The sequence below is a fragment of the Salmo salar genome, chromosome 12 (genome assembly GCF_965601325.2).
Source record: "Salmo salar chromosome 12, fSalSal1, whole genome shotgun sequence".
NCBI lineage: Eukaryota > Metazoa > Chordata > Actinopteri > Salmoniformes > Salmonidae > Salmo > Salmo salar.
In genome coordinates this window covers 9,412,501-9,432,500 of record NC_138302.1, presented here as the reverse complement: position 1 = coordinate 9,432,500, position 20,000 = coordinate 9,412,501, and the positions used below count along the sequence as shown (strand labels likewise).

Here is a 20,000-nt window from a genome sequence, read left to right as displayed (position 1 = left end):
GCCACTATCCCCGAGCTTCTAGGCCATGGAAGTCGTGTTGTCAAAAACCAGGTTTATGATTTCGCGCCGGTACCTGTCTGCCCCACACGGCCACGAGTGTGTAAAAATAACTGTCACTCACACAGTTTCAAGGCTTTTCCGATGTCAAGGTAGGACACTTTAAACTTGAATAAATCGAAAAGTACAACTCCAATCAGGATGGGGTTTTTTTGCACGAAAGGGCACACGTAGACGAACATTTCCATCTAATTTAAACCGTTTTTCCATAACAATCTATAATAGAAAATCGAGTTTTAAGTTTGCGAAAAAAAGTTCCGTTTACCGAAAAAATAGGTTCCTATAGAAGCGACATTTTCTAACCCGGGGCTAATTGTTGCCCATCACGAGAGAGGGTATGAGCCGAAGTCTGGGACCTCTAGCCCCCCGGGAAGTATTTTTTATCATTATTTGAAAATTTCAGATTTTGGTCAAAAAAGTTACAAAGTGCCAACTTTTCAGTTCGCTTCAGAGACTAAGTCCAAACGTGCACCTGGTTTTATTCTGGGTTACCAGGACAATTTTTGAAAAACGGTTTTAAATACTTATAGAGGGTATATGGACCTCCATACCCACCCTTAGAGCACCATCCTAAGGGCCCAACTCAATGAGATACAGCAAGAGGGAATTATATAGCTTTTCAAAAAATCTTCAGAAAAATGACTATGTTTTTCTTCTCACAAATTGCACTAAGTCCAAACGGGCACCTGGTTTTATTCTGGGTTACCAGGACCATTTTTTTAAAAGGTTTTAAATACTTTTAAAGGCCATCACCACCCCCAGGACACCTGTTTCAGCAGCCCACTGCTGTCCCATGTCAGTGGGATAAGTACATTTAAAAAGTCGCTTGATGGCGCCATAGATCAATTTATGGAGCTTTCAAATAAGGTCAAAATCATTCAGAATGGTTTTAAATACTTTTAAATGGTACACACATAACATATCTATCTATGTGAGATACATACTGAAGCCCCATGTCACTGGGATAAAGCATTTCTGATTTATGAGGGTTTTCATGTGTTTTTAGGTTACCAGGCCAAATCATGTGATGGTATTATTTTGAGGTCAAAATCATTCAGAATGGTTTTAAATACTTTTAAATAGTACACACATAACATATCTATCTATGTGAGATACATACTGAAGCCCCATGTCACTGGGATAAAGCATTTCTGATTTATGAGTGTTTTTATGTGTGTTTGGGCATTGGCCACAGCTGTGGGCCTTGTGTTATTTTGGGGTCAAAAGTCTTCAGAATGGTTTTAAATACTTTTAAATGGTACACACATAACATATCTATCTATGTGAGATACATACTGAAGCCCCATGTCACTGGGATAAAGCATTTCTGATTTATGAGGGTTTTCATGTGTTTTTAAGTTACCAGGCCAAATCATGTGATTGTATTATTTTGAGGTCAAAATCATTCAGAATGGTTTTAAATACTTTTAAATGGTACACACATAACATATCTATCTATGTGAGATACATACTGAAGCCCCATGTCACTGGGATAAAGCATTTCTGATTTATGAGTGTTTTTATGTGTGTTTGGGCATTGGCCACAGCTGTGGGCCTTGTGTTATTTTGGGGTCAAAAGTCTTCAGAATGGTTTTAAATACTTTTAAATGGTACACACATAACATATCTATCTATGTGAGATACATACTGAAGCCCCATGTCACTGGGATAAAGCATTTCTGATTTATGAGTGTTTTTATGTGTGTTTGGGCATTGGCCAGATCTGTGGGCCTGGTATAATTGTGGGTTACCAGGCCAAAAAAAAAGGGGGACAGAGCAGCCAACCTCCAGAGAGGCTGACTGCTCTGCCCCCCTTAAGGACAGTGGAACTACGGACCTCCAGGCCTCTAGGCCTTCACTCACTATCCGGGGAACACCCATCTCTCCGGGCATGAGAGTAGAGCTTACTCCCTCAAACTACTATGCCCGGATAGGGAGCACCCTATAGGCGGTCCCATACCCCCCTCTCACACACCCCCCACCCGGGATGTTCCACAAGAGGGCGCCACTGGACATTTTAAACATCAATGTAAGTTAGTGACAGAGCTTTCTTGAAAAATGACTAAGTCCAAAAATTCTCAGAAATTGCACTATGTCCAGCTGTGGGCCTGGTATTATTTTGGGTTACCAGGTAGTGATAGCCTTCACCCACTCTCCGGGGAACACCCCTCTCTATGGGCATGACCTCCAGTGGGGGATACCCCCCACCACAAGCTCTTACACCATCCGAACCAGGGCACCCACCACCATCCGAACCAGGGCACCCACCACCATCCGAACCAGGGCACCCACCACCATGCGAACCAGGGCACCCACCACCATCCGAACCAGGGCACCCACCACCATGCGAACCAGGGCACCCACCACCATCCGAACCAGGGCACCCACCACCATCCGAACCAGGGCACCCACCACCATCCGAACCAGGGCACCCACTCTTAAGCACCCTTCCTCGGACACTAAAGCATATAGCCCCGCTGTTACGAACCGCGTGCACCTGGTGATCCAAAACGGCCTTCGTGCACCTGGTCACCCTGCAGCTTACCACTCAGAGACTAAGTCCACACCAGGATTACCAGGTGCTGGTGGTACTTTGCACCCGGGTACCCACCTTCTTTAGTCTGCTTGCCCACTCTCTCTCTGGGCCTCCGGACTCTGCCTCCTGGCCCTTCTCTGTGCACCTGGTAACCAGTTAGAAATAACGGGGGAGGTGGAGGAAGACGCCTTCCATCCCAAAAAAGCTTGGTTCGAAGGCTACATACCCGCCGGAGATCCCTTACCCCTTGTTACTGGGGCCGACGAGCATCTTTCTGGGGAGATCGGCATGAATCGAGCCCAGCCTCATTTCACACCCTAGCCCGACCTACCCAGCCCTGCCCTTAGAACCAATCTTTACCCCGAAGTTACGGATCTGACTCATCAACTTTCCTTAACATGCATTGTTCTAACATGCCAGAGGATGTTGCCCTTGGAGACCTGCTGCGGATATGGGTACGGCCCGACGTGAGATTTACACCCTCTCTTACGGATTTTCAAGGGCCAGCAAGAGCTCACCGGACGCCGCCGGAACTGCAACTCTTTCCAGGGCTTGGGCCCCTCTCTCGGGTTTCCCGCCCAGCTTCCGTGCTCACCGCGGTGATCGGACAACCGATTTGCACGTCAGGACCGCCCAGGCATAGTTCATCATCTTTCGGGTCCTATCGCACACGCTCACGCTCCACCTCCCCGACAGAGCGGGCGAGACGGGCCGGTGGTGCGCCCAACCCCGTAGGGCCGGGATCCCACCTCAGCCAGCGCGCGCCGGCCCTCACTTTCATTGCGCCACGGGGTGTGTCGGAGAAAACACTCTGACTTGCGCGTGCGTTAGTCTCCTTGGTCTGTGTTTCAAGGGTTGGGAGTTGGGGAGGTTGCCCTCCTTTCCTCCGCCCTTCGCCAGAGCGAGAGGTCATAGTTCAAAGACAGGTAGGTTTAACTTTATGGGGGCCTCCGGGTGCTCCTCTGCCGCCGTCGCCGAAGCGCCGGTGGGGCCGGGGAGACATTAAACCCCTGCCTGCGCCGGGGCGCAGAGCGGTTGACTGGGTTCCCAGTGCCGCGCGAGGATACTGGGTGATACTCAAGCCGCTTAAAAATGTGAGACCATTTCGGGAAGTCCCGGTTCACCGGACACCCCCAGTCCCCCTCGGTAGCGGCCTACACACCCACCCATCGGTGCGTCATCTAGCCGTGCCTAACGGGGAAAGGGGATGGAGCCAGTCGGGCGCATCCCAGGCAAAAAGGAACTGCGGGGAACCGGGCTAGGACCAGTTCACCCGCGCCGAGGGAAGGGAGAGGCGGGAGGCGTGAGCCCCCTACCCTACCCGACCCACAGCAGAGTTTGGTTTGTGTCGGGAGTGGGTAATTTGCACCCCTGCTGCCTTCCTTGGATGTGGTAGCCATTTCTCAGGATCCCTCTCCGGAATCGAACCCATAACTGATTTAATGAGCCAATTCGCAGTTTCACTGTACCGGCCGTGTGTACTTAGACTTGCATGGCTTAATCTTTGAGACAAGCATATGCTACTGGCAGGATCAACCAGGTAGCCACTCACAACATAGAGGTTGTACCCGGGCACACTAAGCGGAGAACAGCCAGGGACCACTCCTATCCCGTGAGGGGAGGAGGCCCTAGGTCAATCCACCGTGCGCCCAGCGGGAGGCCCTGAACTGCCCGTGGCCGGAGCCACAGGTGCCGGGGCACCGCTTAATCAGGTATCTTGTCTTAGCTGGAGGGTTAATTCGGAACGCCATCAACGTGGATAAAAGACAGGGTTTGAGAAATACATGTGTTTCTGGCGCCGGTACGGTATGGGTGAACGTCATCCGCAGGCATCGCTACCTGGGTAGTCCACTCCCCACCAATGTAGGGCCACTGAGACAGACGGGCCGGCTAGATCTCGCACGAACGGAGCGCGGCTGAAGCTTGACATTAAGACGGGGATAACCGTCTCCGACAGGGGCTCCCCCGATAGAGGCAATTCCACGTGGGGCGGGAGGAACCGTCCGTCTGAACACCGACCAATGGCCGGCCGACAGGGGCCCTCCCAGGTGGAAACAGATTGCAAATCGGTCAGAAGATGTAAAACAGGCTCGACAACAGAGGACAACCATGGATACGCAACGTGTTGGAAGCTAGGGACGGACACATTCATGGGACAAGAACCATGGTCATGGAGGACCCAAACCCACAAGGTGATAGCTGGGATAGAGCACCTGTCCAGGACAGAGCTCAATATCCTCCCACCACCAAGCTGGGAAAATCGGATCAATACTTAGGACCAATCGGACGCCGGAGGGATATGGTCCAAAGTACCCACGGTTCTGAGGGGCTTGTAACCCTCAAAAGTGTCCATAAAGCACTCCCTATTCGGCCTGAGTAGTAACGACCAATCAGGCGCAGAAGGGATATGAACCAAAGGAACCATGGTTATGAGGGACAAGCAACCCTCAAAAATGTCCATAAAGCACTCCCTATTCGGCCAGAGTAGCAACCACCTATGGGTCGCCGACGGAATGTGGTTCTCCAGTTGTCAAAAACCAGGTTTCTCAAATCGCGCCGGTACCTGTCTGCCCCACACGGCCACGAGTGTGTAAAAATAACTGTCACTCACACAGTTTCAAGGCTATTCCCATGTCACGGTAGGACACTTTAAACTTGAATAAATCGAAAAGTACAACTCCAATCAGGATGGGGTTTTTTTTTGCACGAAAGGGCACACGTAGACGAACATTTCCATCTAATTTAAACCGTTTTTCCATAACAATCTATAATAGAAAATCGAGTTTTAAGTTTGCGAAAAAAAGTTCCGTTTACCGAAAAAATAGGTTCCTATGGAAGCGAAATGTTCTAACCCGGGGCTAATTGTTGCCCATCACGAGAGAGGGTATGAGCCAAAATTTGGGACCTCTAGCCCCTCAGGAAGTATTTTTAATCATTATTTGAAAATTTCAGATTTTGGTCAAAAAAGTTACAAAGTGCCAACTTTTCAGTTCGCTTCAGAGACTAAGTCCAAACGTGCACCTGGTTTTATTCTGGGTTACCAGGACAATTTTTGAAAAACGGTTTTAAATACTTATAGAGGGTATATGGACCTCCATACCCACCCTTAGAGCACCATCCTAAGGGCCCAACTCAATGAGATACAGCAAGAGGGAATTATATAGCTTTTCTTCTCAGAAATTGCACTAAGTCCAAACGGGCACCTGGTTTTATTCTGGGTTACCAGGACCAATTTTTTAAAAAGGTTTTAAATACTTTTAAAGGCCATCACCACCCCCAGGACACCTGTTTCAGCACCCCACTGCTGTCCCATGTCAGTGGGATAAGTACATTTAAAAAGTCGCTTGATGGCGCCATAGATCAATTTATGGAGCTTTCAAATAATTCTCTGAAAAATGACTAAGTCCAAAAGTCTCACAAAAACGGCTATGTTTCACCTCTCAGAAATTGCACTATGTTTTATGTTTGGGTTACCAGGACCAATTTTTTAAAAAGGTTTTAAATACTTTTAAAGGCCATCACCACCCCCAGGACACATGTTTCAGCACCCCACTGCTGTCCCATGTCAGTGGGATAAGTACATTTAAAAAGTCGCTTGATGGCGCCATAGATCAATTTATGGAGGGGTGACATTTTTAAAGGGTATACAGACCTACATGCCCACTCTGAGACCACCATAGGGGGGTTAGGGAGACCCCATAGGGGGGACCCACACCCCCCACCAAGGTCACCTGGTAACCCAATACAATTCAATGACAGAGTCATACTTCTCTCTCATTGCACTAAGTCCAGCATGTGTACCTGGTGATTGAACTGGTTACCAAGGCTTACTCTCTCTACCCTGCCTGCCCACCTGCCTGCCCTCTATCTCGGCCTGTCTCTTCAGCTCAGTGCACCTGGTACCCCATAACACCCTGGTATTTCAGACCCTCAGGCCTCCATACATTCTCAACCGTGACCAAATGACACACAAAGACATGGGTGAATTTCAAATAAATGTTCTTTATTTATCAGTGAATCATGGGTTGATTTGTCCCTCAATTAGTGACCGCGCTCGGCTGGCGTTACGAGGCAAATCATGGTACCGGTAGTACCGTGCCTGCGTTTCCAGAGAATGACACATATGGTCAGCCACAGTTCCCCGGTCTGTAACCGAGCCTTGATTAAAGTTCAATGTAGCAACGCTTCGTCGAATTGTACCGAAGGTGACTTTACTTCCAATGCCAAACTCTGCAAATATCTGGCCCACATACTCACAGAGATTGCCGTACGGTTGACCGCAGGACGTGAAAAAGAAGAGTGTTGTGTCTGAGGTGATTCCACTCAGATTAGGCCTGATCTGATGGAATCGTTTAAGCCAAGTGTATTCCTGCTCAGATAGAACAACTCTGCACTCACCGAAGCTATAGTTCGTTTTGTGGCTTGAAATGCACATCTGATAACCCCCACTTTCCGGGGTTACTTCAGTAAATTCCCTCTCACTGAAGGTGGTGACTGGGGATCGTCGAGTGCCATTAAAGATGGCCAACCGGCTGGACATGAGAGCCGCAAACCTACGTCTATCAGCGCAGGTGGCTCGGACCTCCAGCCTACTGAGAACCGAAGGAATAGCTTGATTACTTAGCTCAACAAACCGGCTTAACTCCGCAGCGCTGAGCACCTCGTCCCTGCACCGTTTGCGGAATTTTGCCCTGTGTGTTGCCTGGCTCTGCCGCGAATCCCTGTCCATCTTTGCCAAGCAGAGTAACACCTTTCGAATTCCACTGGCTTTAGCCTGCAGACCTTTTGGCCGGAACTGAATAAGATAATTCAGGAAACTTCGAACATCAGCTCGGTACATTTTTAACGTGGATGGTGCCAAACAACGGTCTTCACATTCACCATACCACTCATACACACGTCTGTAGTTATCCAGAGAACACAGTCCTTCATCGGCCTTGCCCTCTGACATATAGCGGAGGAATTGTCGTACTCTGGATAGACTGGTGCGACTATTGTCAATTCGTTTAACTGAAGGGTTTTTACCAATAGCAAAGTGTTCATATTCAGTCAAAATTCCATTCCTCCAACCTTCAATTCTGGAGGACACACCGCCGCCTTCATCACTCTCGCTCTCCGTGGAAGTCACCATGACGCAGCCTTGCTCCCTCGGTTCCGAGCATGGTTCACCACCGATCTGACTGGTTGACTGCACCGGCGCAGTCGCCGCCGCCTGCTCACTCTCGTCCCACAGCTGCTGATCCACCACCGCGGACTGCTCACCCTTGTCTACCAGCTGCTGCTCCACGGACAACTCACTTTCAACACACTGGAAATACCCAGGGTTCTCCCAGGGCTCCAGCTGCGGTGCAACACCGTTGTTAGGCTGCATACACTGCCATGATTCGGGCTGCTGTCTCTCAGTTGAACGCCGGCTAGATTGCATAGCACGCTTCCATTCTGTAGTAGCAGGCTTAAGTGCATGGACAGACTTGAAATGTCGGTCTATCCGCACGATATTCCGCTTGGAACAAAGCCCACAATCACGTTTTAGTCTACTGTTCATAGCTTCTCTCTCCTGCGTGCGTGTATGTCTCTTTGTTTGCTCCACCAAACAACGACCTAACCCTAAAACTAAACCTAACCCCTAAGCCTAAAATAGCCTTTTTCCTTGTGCGGACAGGCAAAATGTCCCCACTTCTCAGAATTGTACTTGTTTCCCTATCTGGTCCTCAGAAGGATAGTAAACCAAAGCACACACACACACAGCGTGTCTAACTCCATGTACCTGGAAGATGGCGTACATGATGCAGCTGAGAGGTCTGCTGTTGGAGAACTCTGACACTCTGAAGATGTTGAAACTCCACTTGTCCAGATCCTCTAGCTCCTACACACACACACACACACACACACACACACACACACACACACACAAAGAGAGAGTGTGAAGCCTTGAGTGAGGTAATGAGCTGAGTCTAGTAACCTTGACTGATTGACTGAGAAGGTATTTGTGTATGTACAGTCGTGGCCAAAAGTTTTGAGAATGACACAAATATACATTTTCACAAAGTCTGCTGCCTCAGTTTGTATGATAGCAATTTGCAAACACTCCAGAATGTTATGAAGCGTGATCAGATGAATTGCAATTAATTGCAAAGTCCCTCTTTGCCATGCAAATTAACTGAATCCCCCAAAAACATTTCCACTGCATTTCAGCCCTGCCACAAAAGGACCAGCTGACATCATGTCAGTGATTCTTTCGTTAACACAAGTGTGAGTGTTGACGAGGACAAGGCTGGAGATCACTCTGTCATGCTGATTGAGTTCAAATAACAGACTGGAAGCTTCAAAAGGAGGGTGGTGCTTGGAATCATTGTTCTTCCTCTGTCAACCATGGTTACCTGCAAGGAAACACGTGCCGTCATCATTGCTTTGCACAAAAAGGGCTTCACAGGCAAGGATATTGCTGCCAGTAAGATTGCACCTAAATCAACCATTTATCGGATCATCAAGAACTTCAAGGAGAGCAGTTCAATTGAAGAAGGCTTCAGGGCGCCCAAGAAAGTCCAGCAAGCGCCAGGACCATCTCCTAAAGTTGATTCAGCTGCGGGATCGGGGCACCACCAATACAGAGCTTGCTCAGGAATGGCAGCAGGCAGGTGTGAGTGCATCTGCACGCACAGTGAGGCGAAGACTTTTGGAGGATGGCCTGGTGTCAACAAGGGCAGCAAAGAAGCGACTTCTCTCCATGAAAAACATCAGGGACAGACTGATATTCTGCAAAAGGTTCAGGGATTGGACTGCTGAGGAATGGGGTAAAGTCATTTTCTCTGATGAATCCCCTTTTCGATTGTTTGGGACATCCGGAAAAAAGCTTGTCCGGAGAAGGCAAGGTGAGCGCTACCATCAGTCCTGTGTCATGCCAACAGTAAAGCATCCTGAGACCATTCATGTGTGGGGTTGCTTCTCAGCCAAGGGAGTGGGCTCACTCACAATTTTGCCTAAGAACATCCTCCAAGAGCAACTTCTCCCAACCATCCAGGAACAGTTTGGTGACGAACAATGCCTTTTCCAGCATGATGGAGCACCTTGCCATAAGGCAAAAGTGATAACTAAGTGGCTCGGGGAACAAAACATAGATATTTTGGGTCCATGGCCAGGAAACTCCCCAGACCTTAATCCCATTGAGACCTTGTGGTCAATCCTCAAGAGGCGGGTGGACAAACAAAACCCCACAAATTCTGACAAACTCCAAGCATTGATTATGGAAGAACGGGCTGCCATCAGTCAGGATGTGGCCCAGAATTAATTGACAGCATGCCAGGGCGGATTGCAGAGGTCTTGAAAAAGAAGGGTCAACACTGCAAATATTGACTCTTTGCATCAACTTCATGTAATTGTCAATAAAAGCCTTTGACACGTATGAAATGCTTGTAATTATACTTCAGTATTCCATAGTAACATCTGACAAAAATATCTAAAGACTCTGAAGCAGCAAACTTTGTGGAAATTAATATTTGTGTCATTCTCAAAACTTTTGGTCACGACTTTGTGTGTGTACGTACGTGTTATGGTGCGTGCCTTAGCGTGTGCGCGCATGTGTGTGTGCATGCGTGTGTATGCATATGAGCGAGCCTTGCATACTTTACCCTGGCTAGCTGGTCCTCCTGTTCAGTGTTGACTCCAAAGCGCGGGACAGAAGAGGAGGACAGAGTGGAGCTGTGGGACAGATTCCTCACTCCGCTAATCTGACTCATAGACTTCTCCTTTAGACTAGGGGACGGCAGCTCCACCTCGTTGGGCTGGTCTAGGGGTTAGAGACACACATAGACTTCCCCTTTAGACTAGGGGACGGCAGCTCCACCTCGTTGGGCTGGTCTAGGGGTTAGAGACACACATAGACTTCTCCTTTAGACTAGGGGACGGCAGCTCCACCTCGTTGGGCTGGTCTAGGGGTTAGAGACACACATAGACTTCTCCTTTAGACTAGGGGACGGCAGCTCCACCTCGTTGGGCTGGTCTAGGGGTTAGAGACACACATAGACTTCTCCTTTAGACTAGGGGACGGCAGCTCCACCTCGTTGGGCTGGTCTAGGGGTTAGAGACACACATAGACTTCTCCTTTAGACTAGGGGACGGCAGCTCCACCTCGTTGGGCTGGTCTAGGGGTTAGAGACACACATAGACTTCTCCTTTAGACTAGGGGACGGCAGCTCCACCTCGTTGGGCTGGTCTAGGGGTTAGAGACACACATAGACTTCTCCTTTAGACTAGGGGACGGCAGCTCCACCTCGTTGGGCTGGTCTAGGGGTTAGAGACACACATAGACTTCCCCTTTAGACTAGGGGACGGCAGCTCCACCTCGTTGGGCTGGTCTAGGGGTTAGAGACACACATAGACTTCTCCTTTAGACTAGGGGACGGCAGCTCCACCTCGTTGGGCTGGTCTAGGGGTTAGAGACACAGATGTTATACACACAAACACACACACAAAAACAAACAAACACACACACTAGCGCAGGCAGATTGATATACCCAGGACACAGAAATGTATGGGCGGCCAAGTACAGGTAGACAGGTATAGTGATGTAGATCGGTATAGACAGGTATGAACAGACAGACAGGTATGAACAGATAGACAGGTATTAACAGACAGACAGGTATGAACAGACAGGTAAATACACAGACAGGTAAATACACAGACAGGTAAATACACAGACAGGTATGAACAGATAGACAGGTATTAACAGACAGGTAAATACACAGACAGGTATGAACAGACAGACAGGTATGAACAGATAGACAAGTATTAACAGACAGACAAGTATTAACAGACTGACAGGTATTAACAGACAGACAGGTATGAACAGATAGACAGGTAAATACACAGACAGGTATTAACAGACAGTAGGTATGAACAGATAGACAGGTATTAACAGACAGACAGGTATAAACAGATAGACAGGTATTAACAGACAGACAGGTATGAACAGACAGACAGGTATGAACATACAGGTAAATACACAGACAGGTATGAACAGACAGTAGGTATGAACAGATAGACAGGTATTAACAGACAGACAGGTATAAACAGATAGACAGGTATTAACAGACAGACAGGTATGAACAGACAGACAGGTATGAACATACAGGTAAATACACAGACAGGTATGAACAGAAATACAGGTATGAACAGACAGGTTAATTCAGGTACGTACAGGTAACTACAGGCATATCCAGGTAGGTGTACTCACCCATGAAGGTGCTGGAGATGTACTCAGACACCTGGTTACCTGAACGACTCATCTCTGATAGGTGAGACAGCTCCCTGTTTAACATCCTCTTAAACTGAGGGGAGGGAGGGAGGGAGAAAAAGGGGGAGCAGTTTGAGGATGTTTTACTGTATGGTTAGTCAGTTCTACTGCTCATAAGTGTTGAAGCTGTGGTGAGATTATATTGTTGTGTTGTGGTTATATCATGGTTGTGTTGTGGTTATTTCATGGTTGTGTTGTGGTTATTTCATGGCTGTGTTGTGGTTACATCATGGTTGTGTTGTGGTTATATCATGGTTGTGTTGTGGTTATATCATGGCTGTGTTGTGGTTATTTCATGGTTGTGTTGTGGTTATATCATGGTTGTGGTTATATCATGGTTGTGGTTATATCATGGTTGTGTTGTGGTTATATCATGGTTGTGGTTATATCGTGGCTGTGTTGTGGTTATTTCATGGTTGTGTTGTGGTTATATCATGGTTGTGTTGTGGTTATATCATGGTTGTGGTTATATCATGGTTGTGGTGTGGTTATTTCATGGTTGTGTTGTGGTTATATCATGGCTGTGTTGTGGTTATTTCATGGTTGTGTTGTGGTTATATCATGGTTGTGTTGTGGTTATATCATGGTTGTGTTGTGGTTATATCATGGTTGTGGTTATATCATGGTTGTGGTGTGGTTATACCATGGTTGTGTTGTGGTTATATCATGGTTGTGGTTATATCATGGTTGTGTTGTGGTTATATCATGGTAGTACCTTGTTGGAGGCCATATCACTGACAGAGCGGTGAGTCTGGATGGTCTCTAGCTGGTCCAGACACCAGTCCAGCTCCTCCAGAGTGTCTGTAGCCAGCTGCTCATACTGTTGATCTGATAGAGCTGCTCTGGGGTTGTGGGGCGCTACACCGCCCAGTGGAGACCTCCTGTGGACAAGACAGGGAATTACACCAACCAGTTAGAACTCAAGGGGTTACAATAGCTTAACATTGTCTGGGAGTGAAGTTCAGACTGAGGGAGGCGGGAGAGAGAGAGGGGGGGAAATATTAAACATCGGTGTTGTTCGAGGCCCATTGAAAGGCCCATTGAAAAGTGGTGAGTAAATGTGACCCATAACTATCATTATTGTTATTGGCTAGTCGAGGTAGACAGACAGCCAATTACATCGACGAGCTACATGTCACATCAGTTATCAGTTACAAACCAGTTACATGCAAAACACACATTTTAATTGGCTAGCTATCTGGGTAAATGAGGTAGGAAACTCTCAATAACCAAATGGAAGCCCTATGGGGTCCTGGTCTAAAGTAGATCACTATATAGCAGGCCTATGGGGTCCTGGCCTAAAGTAGATCACTATATAGCAGGCCTTTGGGGTCCTGGTCTAAAGTAGATCACTATATAGCAGGCCTTTGGGGTCCTGGTCTAAAGTAGATCACTATATAGCAGGCCTATGGGGTCCCGGTCTAAAGTAGATCACTATATAGCAGGCCTTTGGGGTCCTGGTCTAAAGTAGATCACTATATAGCAGGCCTTTGGGGTCCTGGTCTAAAGTAGATCACTATATAGCAGGCCTATGGGGTCCCGGTCTAAAGTAGATCACTATATAGCAGGCCTTTGGGGTCCTGGTCTAAAGTAGATCACTATATAGCAGGCCTTTGGGGTCCTGGTCTAAAGTAGATCACTATATAGCAGGCCTATGGGGTCCTGGTCTAAAGTAGATCACGATGTAGCAGGCCTTTGGGGTCCTGGTCTAAAGTAGATCACTATATAGCAGGCCTATGGGGTCCTGGTCTAAAGTAGATCACTATATAGCAGGCCTTTGGGGTCCTGGTCTAAAGTAGATCACTATATAGCAGCCCTATGAGGCCCTGGTCCAAAGTAGTGGACTATATAGCATTTGATTTGGGACGCAAACCAGCTGTTAGATGTTTTGATTGACAGGTGCGCACTGACTTGACAGTTGGCATGGAGACGTTGGCGAGGAGGGTGAAGTTGCTCCGTACCGAGCGCAGGCTGGCCAACACCTGAGCAAAGGGGGTAACAATGAAGTCTTCTCCTGCATGCCTGAAAGAGGGGGGGGGGGGGGGGGAGAGGGGAGAGGGAGAGAGAGAGAGAGAGAGAGAGAGAGAGAGAGAGAGAGAGAGAGAGAGAGAGAGAGAGAGAGAGATTAATAAAGACAGAGTGTATTAGGATATGTAGTCATGATAATGTCAATTGGCCAATGGTTTGACTCATACACACACTGACACTCCCTTCTCACCCTTCGCTGGCGATAGAATTGCGTGAGACTGAGTTTTTGGGGGACATGTCGTAGTCAGAGTCTGACCGGTAGAGGAAGGACTCTCGTCGACCCCCCTGGGGGAAGGATGGGTGCAGGGTCAGGCTGGGACTCTGGGAGCCAAGAGGGGTATGGCCCGGAGACACCCCGTTCTCCAGCTCACTGAGAGGTTGGGGAAGAGAGAGACAGACACTATGATTATTATATTATGACAAACCATTCTCCACCTGGAAACTACTGAAGGGGGGGCGGAGAAAGGGTGACCACATTTAAAATACCCAAAAGTGGAACAACAGGATGATTTATGGGACAGTGTCGCCTACATAAATACATTTACATTACATTTACATTTAAGTCATTTAGCAGACGCTCTTATCCAGAGCGACTTACAAATTGGTGCATTCACCTTATGATATCCAGTGGAACAACCACTTTACAATAGTGCATCTAAATCTTTTAAGGGGGGGGGGGTTAGAAGGATTACTTTATCCTATCCTAGGTATTCCTTAAAGAGGTGGGGTTTCAGGTGTCTCCGGAAGGTGGTGATTGACTCCGCTGTCCTGGCGTCGTGAGGGAGCTTGTTCCACCATTGGGGTGCCAGAGCAGCGAACAGTTTTGACTGGGCTGAGCGGGAACTGTGCTTCCTCAGAGGTAGGGGGGCCAGCAGGCCAGAGGTGGATGAACGCAGTGCCCTTGTTTGGGTGTAGGGACTGATCAGAGCCTGAAGGTATGGAGGTGCCGTTCCCTTCACAGCTCCGTAGGCAATCACCATGGTCTTGTAGCGGATGCGATATAGAAAACCTACAGGACAGTAGATCTCCAGGAAGAGGGTTGGAGTGAAAACCTACAGGACAGTAGATCTCCAGGAAGAGGGTTGGAGTGAAAATCTACAGGAAAGTAGATCTCCAGGAAGAGGGTTGGAGTGAAAATCTACAGGACAGTAGCTCTCCAGGAAGAGGGTTGGACTGAAAACCTACAGGACAGTAGATCTCCAGGAAGAGGGTTGGACTGAAAACCTACAGGACAGTAGATCTCCAGGAAGAGGGTTGGACTGAAAACCTACAGGACAGTAGATCTCCAGGAAGAGGGTCAATCAAAGCACATTCTGCCTAGTGGCGCTGTTGAGGTTTGGCCATTGATAATTTTTTTGTTGAACGATTCAGCTAACCATCCTAAAATCTCATAAGAAATTACTAAAGTGGTGTTTTTGATGTAACGTTGTACTATGCTATTATACTTGGTTCTGTTATTGTAGAATACTAATGAATCACCACTTCCAAGACAATGACTCAGCTACCAAGGTAAAATTAGTTTTACATTGGATAGGTTCCCCTCTCTCCACTGGGATTCTCTGCCTCTCACCCTATTACAGGGGCTGAGTCACTAGCTTACTGGTGCTCTTCCATGCCGTCCTTAGGAGGGGTGCGTCACTTGAGTGGGTTGAGTCACTGACGTGGTCTTCCTGTCCGGGTTGGCGCCCCCCTCGGATTCGTGCCGTGAGGGAGATCTTTGTGGGCTATACTTGGCCTTGTCTCAGGATGGTAAGTTGGTGGTTGAAGGTATCCCTCTAGTGGTGTGGGGGCTGTGCTTTGGCAAAGTGGGTGGGGTTATATCCTGCCTGGTTGGCCCTGTCCGGGGGTATCGTCGGATGGGGCCACAATGTCTCCTGACCCCTCCTGTCTCAGCCTCCAGTATTTATGCTGCAGTAGTTTATGTGTCGGGGGGCTAGGGTCAGTCTGTTATATCTGGAGTATTTCTCCTGTCTTATCCGGTGTCCTGTGTGAATTTAAGTATGCTCTCTCTAATTCTCTCTCTCTTTCTCTCTTTTTCTTTCTTTCTTTCTTTCTTTCTTTCTTTCTTTCTTTCTTTCTTTCTTTCTTTCTTTCTTTCTTTCTTTCTTTCTTTCTTTCTCTCTCTCGGAGGAGGACCTAAGCCCTAGGACCATGCCTCAGGACTACCTGGCCTGATGACTCCTTGCTGTCCCCAATCCACCTGGCCGTGCTGCTGCTCCAGTTTCAACTGTTCTGCCTGCGGCTATGGAACACTGACCTGTTCACCAGACGTGCTACCTGTCCCAGACCTGCTGTTTTCAACTCTCTAGAGACAGCAGGAGCGGTAGAGAACTCTGAATGATCGGCTATGAAAAGCCAACAGACATTTATTCCTGAGGTGCTGACCTGTTGCACCCTCGACAACCACTGTGATTATTATTATTTGACCCTGCTGGTCATTTATGAACATTTGAACATCTTGGTCATGTTCTGTTATAATCTCCACCCGGCACAGCCAGAAGAGGACTGGCCACCCCTCATAGCCTGGTTCCTCTCTAGGTTTCTTCCTAGGTTCTGGCCTTTCTAGGGAGTTTTTCCTAGCCACCGTGCTTCTACACCTGCATTGCTTGCTGTTTGGGGTTTTAGGCTGGGTGTCTGTACAGCACTTTGTGACATCAGCTGATGTAAGAAGGGCTATATAAATACATTTGATTAATAGTCTGTGGATATTTGGGTTCTCTCTCCTCAATAGCTATTGAACCAAGCACGCCATGACTATGAAGAAGGTATATTCTGAATTTGGGTTGGATGGAGAACAAATCACACCTTTTAAAATAAAATACGATTTTGGATTTCAATCTTCAATAGCTCTTACACAAAAACACGCCGACTATGATAATGATATATTCTGAACCGGGGGAAGGATGGACAAAATCCACAGCTTTTAGAGACAAAATCCGGGGACATGTGGGGGAGTGGTAAGGGAAGAGAGAGAGGATGGTTTACAATGCTACTCAGGTCAACAACACTACATGGAAGTATGGTTGTATATCCGGGTGTGTGTGTGTGTGTGTGTGTGTGTGTGTGTGTGTGTGTGTGTGTGTGTGTGGTGTGTGTGTGTGTGTGTGTGTGTGTGTGTGTGTGTGTTACCTGTCTGCGTCTGCAGGTGTGATGGCAATGCGTGGTGGGATGCAGAGGGGCAGGGACGTGGGGCGTGGCATGTTACTCAGGATCTCAGGTGAGCGTGTCCTGTCTCGGGGGCGGAGCCAACACGGAACCTGAATGGACGATAGGATGGATTGATTAACCAGGTAACCAATAGGATAGATTTTATTAAACCAGGTAAGTCTCTTTTGCAATAATAGCCTGACAGGAACCACAATAACAAAAGTCTCTCTACGATACACTCACATTTGACACAGTGGTTGTGATACAACTAATATAAGTTTGTCTGCACAAAAACGTTCACACCACTATTGTGCCATCTCTCCAAAACACTTGTGTAAATATCTTTGTGCAGAAAACTCTCAGTTGTATCACAAGTAACTGTTGTGTATCACACTGCTGATGAAATCCAAAGCACATTTCTGCTGTAAAAACATAATATTCTTTCTACTGTTCTACCTGCAAACTGGAGGCCAGCCTCCTGCTCCTCCCCATGCGTAGCTCCGCCCCCAGAGTGGCTCCTGACGTATAGGAGCTGCTGTAGAGCCCTGACTCCGCCTTCCCAGCACAGCCTGACGAATCAGTGTCATTATCCTGGGGAAAGAAAGAGAGAGAGCGGGAAAGAGAAAGAGGATGAGATATTATATATTTTTCACAGGTTTTCACCATATTTGGGTGGCACACATCCAGAAGTCAATTTACTGATGGACAGGAAGCAAAGAGGGTAATCTACTGAATGACAGGAAACATAGAGGGTAATGTTACTGAATGACAGGAAGCATAGAGGGTAATGTTACTGAATGACAGGAAGCATAGAGGGTAATGTTACTGAATGACAGGAAGCATCGAGGGTAATATTACTGAATGACAGGAAGCATAGAGGGTAATATTACTGAATGACAGGAAGCATAGAGGGTAATGTTACTGAATGACAGGAAGCATAGAGAGTAATATTACTGAATGACAGGAAGCATAGAGGGTAATGTTACTGAATGACAGGAAGCATAGAGGGTAATTTTACCGAATGACCGGAAGCATAGAGGGTAATATTACTGAATGACAGGAAGCAAAGAGGGTAATATTACTGAATGACAGGAAGCATAGAGGGTAATATTACTGAATGACAGGAAGCATAGAATGGAATGTTATGTGAATGACAGGAAACATAAAATGTTATGTTATGTGAATGACAGGAAGCATAGAATGGAATGTTATGTGAATGACAGGAAACATAGAATGGAATGTTATGTGTATCACAGGAAGCATAGAATGGAATGTTATGTGTATCACAGGAAGCATAGAATGGAATGTTATGTGAATGACAGGAAACATAGAATGGAATGTTATGTGAATGACAGGAAACATAGAATGGAATGTTATGTGAATGACAGGAAGCATAGATGGTAAGATTATTATATGAATGACAGGAAACATAGAATGGAATGTTATGTGAATGACAGGAAGCATAGAGGGTAATATTATCATGTGAGCTCACTAAATGGAGATTTAGAGAGGCTGCATGCTGGTCTATGGCACCCCATATCTGTGTGTGTCTGTGTGTGTGTTGTGTATAAGCCCTTTACAGAGAGAGTGGGATCTGCACTGCAGCAGGGTAGCAACAGAACACAGGGGGAATGGAAGGCAGACTGCTAGTTGCTAGGCAACAGTGTTCCATGTTCTATGCCTAGTCTCTAGTTGTCCAAAGCTCCAGATGTAAAGAGATGCTTCACTGTTGTTATTGTAGAGGCTACACAGAACACACACACTGTCTACTACCACAGACTGCAGCCTTGAGGTCAGTGGATGGAAGGGAATCCATCCATTAAGAAGAGAAACTCCTGAGACTGTAGTCCAGGGACACCCCAGTCAATAGATCTCCACGCTGTGTGTTTACCCTACATACGTCTGTGTGTGTCTGTGTGTGTGTGTCTGTTCCTGTGTGTGTGTGTTCCTGTGTCCCTGTGTGTGTGTGTGTGTCCCTGTGTCCCTGTGTGTGTGTGTGTGTGTGTGTGTGTGTGTGTGTGTGTGTGTGTGTGTGTGTGTGTGTGTGTGTGTGTGTGTGTGTGTGTGTGTGTGTGTGTGTGTGTGTGTGTGTGTGTGTGTGTGTGTGTGTGTGTGTGTGTTACCTCCTCCTCTCCGGCCAGCGACAGACGCTGCACACTGCGACTCTTCTTCATAGTGATTGGCTGATTGTTCTTTTTGGCCCCTCCCCCAGTGCGGACGGGACCAGAACCCAAGCAGCACAGCAGCTGGAGAGCCAGGACCAGAGGGGTCTGGGGTTACAGGTCAGGGCTTAGAGGTTAGGGGTCAGACCAGCCAGGGTCAGACCGGGCCACAACCACGGGTCACGCCCCCATCGGACTCAGCAGCCAATCACAACGCGCAACGTCTCAGTCCTCCCCAAGCTCTGAGTGGCTGGAATCCTGGTTCCTCTTAAATTCCCAAATGTGTAATCCAGTGAGGTGGTGAGGTTAGTAATCCGCAGTCCGATTGGTTGCTTGGAAACAGCGATGAACCCTCGCCATCCTCCGAATTTGTTCTGGGACCAGCAATCCTGTATCTGATTGGTTCGTTGGATTCGGGTTCTGTGGGTTCTGTGGGATGCAAAGTGAGACACCTGCGTGTGATTGGTTCATCTGTGCAACGGAACACCAAAATGTGTAGAATCCCAGCTCTGATTGGTGGAACGGTGCATCCCTGACATGACTGCCACTGTAACCCTGGTTTTGATTGGCCGGTGTATCAGACAACAGGTCAGTGTCCTGGACAAAGAGGAACACTGTAGACAGAGAGCAGAGCATGACATTGGTAAAAACATCAATATTAAAAACACAGTCTGAATCCCTAATTACACCTTATCCTCCTTTTGACCAGGATGCTAGAGTACTCCTTTTGACCAGGATGCTAGAGCACTCCTTTTGACCAGGATGCTAGAGCACTCCT

The 20,000-nt window shown here is 47.6% G+C and overlaps 1 protein-coding gene across 1 annotated transcript in view; it reads right to left on the bottom strand.

The window, feature by feature from the left end:
- LOC106564111 (3',5'-cyclic-AMP phosphodiesterase 4C) overlaps nt 1-20,000 on the bottom strand; it is a 38,177-nt gene that overhangs the window by 14,753 nt on the left and 3,424 nt on the right. Inside the window, exons 2-10 of the mRNA XM_045690624.2 lie at nt 19,184-19,836; nt 17,517-17,651; nt 17,043-17,170; nt 14,104-14,283; nt 13,797-13,907; nt 12,601-12,766; nt 11,826-11,919; nt 10,222-10,379; nt 8,361-8,459 (exon numbers count right to left, since the gene is read on the bottom strand). Coding sequence (XP_045546580.2) covers nt 8,361-8,459; nt 10,222-10,379; nt 11,826-11,919; nt 12,601-12,766; nt 13,797-13,907; nt 14,104-14,283; nt 17,043-17,170; nt 17,517-17,651; nt 19,184-19,234 — 1,122 coding nt within the window. The 5' untranslated portion in view covers nt 19,235-19,836. The remainder of the gene's footprint in view (nt 1-8,360; nt 8,460-10,221; nt 10,380-11,825; nt 11,920-12,600; nt 12,767-13,796; nt 13,908-14,103; nt 14,284-17,042; nt 17,171-17,516; nt 17,652-19,183; nt 19,837-20,000) is intronic.